This window comes from Echeneis naucrates, chromosome 5 (genome assembly GCF_900963305.1).
Source record: "Echeneis naucrates chromosome 5, fEcheNa1.1, whole genome shotgun sequence".
NCBI classification, from domain to species: Eukaryota; Metazoa; Chordata; class Actinopteri; order Carangiformes; family Echeneidae; genus Echeneis; species Echeneis naucrates.
In genome coordinates, this window is record NC_042515.1 from 10,220,269 (window position 1) to 10,228,810 (window position 8,542).

Genomic DNA, 8,542 nt, shown 5'->3' on the forward strand with positions numbered 1-8,542 from the left:
GCTGCTGTGTACCTTAGTGAAATAGGAGCAGCGTGTACTTTACAGATGTTGCATTTTACAGGAAACCAAAACCCCCCTCTGTATGCAGTGTCAAGTACAGTAGCCATCCCACCTATGATGTGTTTTTTCCAGTTTGTGCTGTGTAGGCTACTGTATTTGCATAGGTTTGATAATACATAAACTCTATCATGACATGTTAAATAAAACTAATAAAAACAATGAAAGGAATAAGAAGCAGTACATTTTATGAGTTCCTGTTGTGTATTGGTGTTACAGTAAATTATATAACATGCAAAAAGTTTTTCAAAGTGAATGAAGATGGGATGTGACTGTTTATAGTTCGAACTTTGATGCTGTGACACCAGAGCAAAGCGAGGTTCAGTGATACTTATGACAAACAGTTGCGGTTGTTATGGTTATGTATTGGTTTTGTTTCATTATCTGCTCGTTTTGATGAGATGGAAAAGTGATTGTGTTGCACTTTTTGAAATTACTCAGTAAAATACAAACTCTAAGATCAGCAAACCTTTAAATTACTTTCAAACAAGGAAAGATGTTGGTCCTTTTTTATAATGTATCAGCATAAACAAAATTAAACACAGACAGTCTGACTTAGAATTATTTCAGATTTACATGATAAAACATATTTAACATAAGTGATATAAACATAGCAAGAGCGCAGATAAGCTGTTTTCTATACTTGACTGCCAAATGTTCAGGATGTGGGAGGGGAAACTTTCTTATGAAATGTTAGTCTCACACATGAATGAACTAAATGGGCACTGAGAAAGTAGGTCTGCTCAGGAGCACTTCACCCATCACATTCACAGAGAGTTTATCCTTAATTTTCTGTTTAAAACACAATTTTCTGTTGTCAGCTTCATAATCCTATCACAGCGTAGGATCTGTGAGGATACGGTGTATCTGAACATGTCAGTTAATGAGCAAGAAAAAAAAAATAAAGGGTTCACTTCCTGCTTTATTCTTTGCTTATATGATGCATATATGTATATATCTATCTGACCAGTTTCCAGACTGAAAGTTTTTGACTAGGTGACCATTGGTTTTGAAAGACCTGGATGTTTTACTTGGACACAGAATGACGTTGTTATCAGATCCCCCTGCGAAAAAATCTGCTATGATGAGTGATTATGTAGATGGAAAAATGTATTTTATATTGTATCTGCAAAGAAAGATTTTGCTTTAGTCTGTAAATCATTTTCACACACGAGTTTTTTTCTGTTATGTCACAAACCCACATTAAAGCTACTTTGAAGTAGATGTTATCTATAGATTGAATCTATATAGGAATTGTATTATTCTTATATCTAAGTATAAGTTTTCCTGTTTCTATAAAGAGTGAAACTTAAATGCAATTGATATCAGCTGTCTTCGATATCTATCTGTAAGTATGAATAAGAATATGTGAAGCACTATCAGGGGGTGTGAAGAGCTAACTTGTGATTGCAGGTTAAAGCCTGCCTGCTTCATTTCCTTCCTCCAAAGGCTTATCTGGGTTCAAGGAAATCGCTGTTGTTTGCACAGATCATTGGCCTGCCTCAATAAAATGAACAGTACAGTGCAGACGCTGGTAGCTGAATCCTCTAGAGTCTATAATTTGCTTTAACGAAGTAATGAAGGAAATACTTGTTCTGGTTCTTTTGATCGGCCAATCTTCTGAGGTAAGTCTTGTGTGTGTCTTGCAGTATGTCATGGTCAGTGAATGTCCGACACCATAGAAAGGTTTGAATTGTTACTTAGAGTTTCATTTACTTGAGTAAACGCCATAGAAAATGAATTATGTGAAGGCATTGAGGAACTTTTAAAAACAGTATTTATAAAACGTGTCTGGCAACGTTTGTGTCATAGAAATTGAAACCTAAATGTGGAACATAACAATCTGCGTTTGTCGTCTGTCATAAATCCAACCATGAAAACGTCCCATTTCTTGTGTAATATTATTTTTAAAAAAATGCCTTTTTTGAATAAGTTTTGTCCTGAATGTAGGAAATGTGACATTTTGTCATTATATGGGGATTAAACACATAGTTGTTGTTGTGGCTATAAATTGGTTTTGGCTTTGCATGTCTGGGATTTGATGCTGTTTCAGACAATGTCTCCTTGATAAAACATCCAGTTATGATGTAGCAACTCTGTAAATTTTCAGTTTCGCTTTTCACTTCCCATAAATGAGTTAGAGACAAGCATTCAGGAGAAAAGGGAAAAAACAGAATGTACTTTTGATAAACTCTCCTTCTGTGGTGGGGGTTGTGTTATCGCTGCTCCGTCTGCTATCAGGGGTCACTCAACAGAAGTCTGTGCTTCAGAACTGAGGGCTTTTTGGTTGCCGCCTCTACTTCCTGTAATACGAGAAATACACCGCTGCTGTCAGCATATTCTTAGTTTTGTTTGTCACTGGAAGTTACTATGGTGAGGTAGTTTTAGGCCTGTGCACAGAATAGGTGCAAGAGCAGCGTCATGAACCTTTACTTGAAGTAATGCTGTGGTTACTGTGTATTTGAGTAATGCAGCAATTAAGGTGACATTGTACCTGAATTATAGCATGGAAGCACGTGTGTAGTGGCCAAAGATTCACACAGACATGTAGTGTAGAGAGGAAATACACCTCCTACTAAATCAGCACAGTGGCTCCCTATGTAGCCATGGCTCTGCTAGAGAGGAAAAGGTGGGCACAGGCGTGAGTGCTCGTGCCCTATTCTCACAGTCAAACTAGCAGTATTAGTTTATCCTGAAAAGATTAGGCAGTCACACTACATTAATGCCTTTCTTAATTAATGGATGGTAAAAAAATGTCTGGCACATACATACTGAGCGGCAGAGAGTTCTCGTGTAAATAGTTCCTCAGTTTACACAAATAGCCAAGGCCCTCGGCCCTCTGAGGGGCTTGGCCATGTGTTGTGTGTTGATGCCCCCAACACATGAAAAGAACCAAACTGGGCCCACCAACTCGGCGGGCTATAATAAAATACTTTTATGCCTCCGCCATCTTCCTCTGAACAGAAGCTTATGAGCATAATCTCACTTTGCAGGTGTTCTCTCGGCCCTATAAGGTGGACTCAGGGGGAAAGTGTAACACCAATGGAAGCGAATACTTGACTGAGGAGTCTAACCTGTGCTGCAAGAAATGCCGCCCTGGTAAGCACTGTGTTCAAAATAACAGAGTGGAATTCTTTTTCACAGAAACAGACAACAGTGGAGTAATATCAGGGCTTGGACACACACTGTAGTGAAACAAAAAGTTGTACGTTAAAAGACAAAAGTTACTTGATGACAGACACTCTGGACTTTGTTTTTTAAAGTTTGATTCAGAAGAGATGAAAAAAACATAAAGAAGACTTAACGCAGAAATAGAGATTGATTGTGTTACTTTGTTCATCAGGAGAAAAAACACAAAGTGGGTTTTTTGTTTACAGTACTTAAAATCATCTGCTTTTTGAAGCCATATTGGTATTTGTGCATGTGAGGATATGTAATGAGAACACAAAATAATATTTTACGGACTTTAGAAAAATATATTCAACATACTTAGCACCACAGACTCCTGACCAGTTTATTTTCTAACTACTACCCCGAGACAAAAGCTGCATGGCATATTACAATGAACTAGCGAAATAAGTTAATGGTTGGTCCATTAGGTGGTTTAAAACATTATCTCTGGCTGTCTTAAATGTTTCCTGCTGACTTGTTTTAAAAAAAAAAATACATCTTGTAACACAAACCTTAACCTGGTAGCCAAAAACTTAATGTATTGTCTGTTTAAAGTGTCAGGCTGAAGATTCATGTCTCTGGACCTGTTGATCAGATTTTTAAAGGCCATTGAGTATCACAAAATAAAGTTTGTGAAAGTTTTATTGGCCATAGTTGTCTTCTCAACTGCAGCAATAACATGTCTTTGCCTTTGACTTTACATCCAAATGTCATCAAAAGATATTTTTGTGGTGATGAGGACTAAAATGAAGGAACAGTACTGCTCTGATAGTACAGGAAAAGCATGCAATCTATTTGTTTTAACATCATCTTATTTTTGCTGCAAATCTGACCGCATGCCCCTCATTTTTGTGAATTCTTCTACTCAGCTATTTAGATTAAAGGCACAGAAAGTGTTTTGGCATTGAAGGTTATCAGGAATGTAAACATTGTCAGATCACCTTACTATTAACAAGCTCTTGCGTGTGTACTTTTCTTGTATTTTCGTTCTTTTCATTCCCACATTTCCAATCAAAGTTGCTGTAAACCTCAATTCTCCCACTCAGTGTAGAGTGATCTGTTTTATCTAGTGAATCTAGTGAGGGTAGCAGTGGGTGTTTATCTGAATATCATCTAGCCATCAAATGCATGTTTTCAATTGGATAGCCATTATATTGTACTGCTCTGAGGGACCTCAGTGGAAAACAGCATTTTTAATTGCAGCAATAATTAAAGCAATAATAATGACAGTAGATTTCCTGAATAAAAACTTAAAATTCATGGCAAAGTATTTATACCTTTTAAATGATTTATTGCCCTTTTAATTTCAACTGTAATGAATATCATGGAAATACAGGTCAAATGACAAGAACTGCATGTTAATCTGGTGTAGAGTGTAAACATAAAAGGAATAATATTAAAATTATTTCTTAGTTACAGTTACACCTGTTACAGTAACTACATGCTGGAGTAAAAGGTACATAAACTGAATCTAATAAAGTTTGTTTTTTCTATTTATAAATGCAGGTGAGCGACTAATACAGGAATGCACTGAAACGACCGACAGTGTGTGTGAACCATGTGAACAAGGACAATACATAGAGAGCTGGAACTTTGCCCAAAACTGCTTCTCCTGTGAAAAATGCAAATCAAGTCAGTAGCTGCACCATAAATTTCTGTTAGAAAGGGTTTTTTGATGAAAAAAATCTTATGAATTATTATGTTTTACTTCTCAACATCTGACAGTCCTTATGGAAAAAAAAGCATTTTTCTGTTTGTAACCAGGAAATGGTTTAGAGTATGCTCAGAACTGCACTTCTACCATGAGAGCCAAGTGCAGGTGCAAGGCTGGGATGTACTGTACGATGGGATTGGAAGACCAATACTGCACAGAATGTAGGAAGTACACTCTATGCAAAGCTGGCTTTGGAGTTTCTATATCAGGTATACAGTGTCTGCTATTATCAGTTGTCAAATGCATGCATGTTTACCTTACATATAATTCTCACATTATACACACATGTATATATATATATATATATATATATACCTTATGTAATGGGCATGAGTGAGGACATTTTAGTGAGGAAATTTTTTTAATTACTGCCATTTGCACAGGTCAAGAGGAAAAAAAATAAATAAATAAAATCACAGCGAGCCAAATGCAAGATACCCTCATGTTCCTGGACTACACACATACTTGTCTCTAAGGCCGATATCCACCACACATCCACACTGTCAATCTAAATCAATAATCCATGTATCACAGGGCCAAAATCAAATGTAATGTCCGGCAGTGAAATGTGGATAAACTGAAACATGCTTGGTTGTTATTCTCAGGGACACGAAAGTCAGATGTGAAGTGTGAACGGTGTCCTGGTGGGACGTTCTCCAACACAATCTCCTACACGGACCACTGCAAGCCTCATACAATGTGAGTGAAGGCAGCTCACTTCATGTAGACCTATACAGCTGTCGCAGACTTGAGTCTTTAACTTCTTTCTTTGTGTTTCTATAGCTGTCAGGGCAATGCTGTTAGAAAAGGCAACGCTACCTCTGACACTGTGTGTGACGCTCAGGGTGTGACAACTGCAAAGCTTCAAAAGACCACAAAAGAGCATGTGTTCACGACTGCAAGTACAATGAGCAGTACGGGCTTAAAGCCATCAAACACCACATTGCCTAAAAATTTCACCCAGTCTACAAAACACCAGCCACCTCCCACAGTACCTGACATTGCTTTGGGTATGATAACTGATGTGTATCTAAAAATGGGAAGACTGTATTGTAGTATTTCATACTTTTCACTTTTCTTACCTATGAGTTGTGTCCGTTTTTACCTCTGTTTCAGCTGCTTCCACTGCTGGAGTCATTGGATTCATTTTTCTTATCATTGTCATCATTGTGGTCTGCCTTTACAAGCATGTCTGGAAGAAAGGTAACTTTAACCTGCAAAAAAAATTTATATTATTTTTGTTTCTGTTTTTTCGGTAAAGATTATATTATCTTTAAATGAACTTGAAAGAGTAATAAATAATGGCCTTTATTTGCCAAAATCTTTAATCAAAAATGGCTTTTATTACATTTGAACTTTGTTACCAGTCATTTCTACATATTTACTGAGCTTTTTTTTCCCCAGAAACTGCAAAATTTCCTGTTAAAGTGGATGCAAATGGAAACTGCGAGAGTGGTGATCAAGTGAGTTGTCCGTGTCTTTTCTTCTTTGTGACCTACTCTACAGTTAGTGGGCTTTTATTCCTTATTCTTCCTTTTTTAAACTGTAACTGTAGATTATACATGTAAAGTAAGATCATACGTGCAAACCATGACTGTTCACTGTATCAAAATCAAACTTCTCATTTCTTTTTACTGCAGATCAATCACGGTTATGCAGGGGAAACTCAGCTGACTTTAATGACTGTCTACTCACCAGAACAACAGTGTCTACTGGGAAAAGGGGATGTCTGCTGTGACCACAGCCAGTCAAGTAACAATACTGAAACGTTAACCAGAACAGACGGCAGCAGCAACCATGAGTCAAGTGGCCACTTGAATTCCACTGTCGACCTTAACAATTCATATTCGGCTCTGTCAGAGCCGATGAGTTTAATTTCAAATGTAGAGCCCGCCGCACCTCAGCCAAGTGTCCCTTCAAACTACTCCTCTCAACCCACCAGCCCGCCCATCATCAGTCCTCATGTCAACGTCAACATCACTCTCAACATAGGAAATGGGTCTTGTGGGATGCCATCTGTGGTTCCGAGAAACTTAATGGAAGCAGACTGTGAGATCCCCTTTGGAGAGGAAGAGAAGTCCTTTAGTTTTCCACAGCAGGAACATGGTAAAGAGTCATTAATGCCTGTGCAGGACAGTGCAAGTGTATGAGAGTGTAAGACTCACCTGCCGGAAAACTAATACATTTATTAATGTTTTTCATTCTCTCACGATGCAACATTGATAAGAATATGACTGTTTTTAAGTGGACATGACAAGGTTGAACCTTTGCTGTGTTTCCATATGAAAATAAAGCTGTTACTGTGTATGTATGTGTATACTGTATGTATGAATTTGTTTATATTGAATATTATGTATAAAGATGTGAATATTAACTCTCTCTTTGTCAAGTTGCACAAGTAGAGGCAGTGGCAAGTTAAAAAAGAATGTTAGTTGTCCCATTTTATCAGTAGTTGGATGCAAGAGTTATAACTTGATTTTTCATAACTTACAACAGTATTTTATTAAACGATACCTTGAACTTATTTCATAGAATGTAAAGGGACATTGTGTAAATGTTGTTAAGTGTTGTAAGTACTTAATACAGGACTTCAAAAGCTACAACTCACTGTAAATTGCTACAACTAACATATGTTTAAGTGAGAAGAGATTTTGGCAGCTTTCATTTTTTCATACTGTTTTTGTTTTGTTTTTTTTGTCAAACTTCTGTAAAATTCTTTGAAACTATTCAATTCAATGACTGTTCAGTGTAAAACAAATCTGGATCCACATGATTGAAGTATGGTACAACAATCTTGAGTTTGCACTTTGGTAAATGTACGTGTTTTCTTGTACTTCTACACACTGACAGTAGTTTAGGTGCAAATAATATGGAGAACAATTTAATCAATTTATTATTGCACTTCCACAGATGTCAGGGTCTTACAGCAATATCCAGTTGATGCATTTGTCTGAGACATCATGATGTTCCACATGTGCCTTAAGCTCCAGAAATCCTGGCTCATGATGGCCCAACTTTCATAATACAATTCAATAATATATTAACTCATCTAAATATTAAATATCCAGCTCGCCCCATAAAATGAATGAATGCATGAATCAATAGTCAATGTGACCTGGATTCGTATGAACTACTGAATAGGCCTGTAAGGTTCTGAGGACTGAGAGGTGAGGAGGCCCCCGTGCCAGGCAATGTTGTTTGAGAGGTACAAAGCTCAGTTTGAAACACTACAAAGAAGAGAAAAAAATCAAAAAGATGAAAAATTAACACAAAACAAACTGCCTCTCTTTCAGTCCTGGGTCCAATTCTGTTCAGGAGGCCGGTGGGCCTTTTATTTGCTTATGTCCATTGTCTCATAATCTGACCATGCCTGGACCAAGATAAGATGCAGAAAAGTGATTGATGTTTTAAGTTACTCAATGTAAATTTTTGCTCCAATCAGCTGTAGATTTCCTACGAAGTGCCTCTTTACTCCCCTTACACCCGGACAGCTGGCTGGGTTTAAAGCTAAAGGTGACCGGTTACCTTTTCTGCAGACGCTCCTGACACCTGCTGGTTAATGGTGGACAGGGCAGCTGTCTTCCGGTTTTTTTCACTTCT

At 37.5% G+C, this 8,542-nt stretch overlaps 1 protein-coding gene across 1 annotated transcript; it reads left to right on the forward strand.

Annotated features, from left to right (window-relative positions):
• The first annotated feature begins 1,518 nt into the window (after window positions 1-1,518).
• tnfrsf1b (tumor necrosis factor receptor superfamily, member 1B) lies at window positions 1,519-7,747 on the forward strand. Its single transcript, XM_029502322.1, has 9 exons — window positions 1,519-1,682; window positions 3,051-3,156; window positions 4,735-4,860; window positions 4,993-5,151; window positions 5,548-5,641; window positions 5,726-5,952; window positions 6,059-6,145; window positions 6,347-6,405; window positions 6,583-7,747. Exons 1-9 carry the CDS (start codon window positions 1,635-1,637, stop codon window positions 7,090-7,092), a joined length of 1,416 nt encoding a protein of 471 aa, XP_029358182.1. The 5' UTR covers window positions 1,519-1,634; the 3' UTR covers window positions 7,093-7,747.
• Window positions 7,748-8,542: the final 795 nt, after the last annotated feature.

Coding starts and splice junctions, on each gene's coding strand:
- tnfrsf1b (XM_029502322.1), top strand. CDS start 1,635: ATGAAGGAAATACTTGTTCTGGTTCTTTTGATCGGCCAATCTTCTGAG. Junction 5,152..5,547: donor CTTTGGAGTTTCTATATCAG/GTATACAGTGTC, acceptor TGTTATTCTCAG/GGACACGAAAGTCAGATGTG. Junction 6,146..6,346: donor CAAGCATGTCTGGAAGAAAG/GTAACTTTAACC, acceptor TTTTTTCCCCAG/AAACTGCAAAATTTCCTGTT.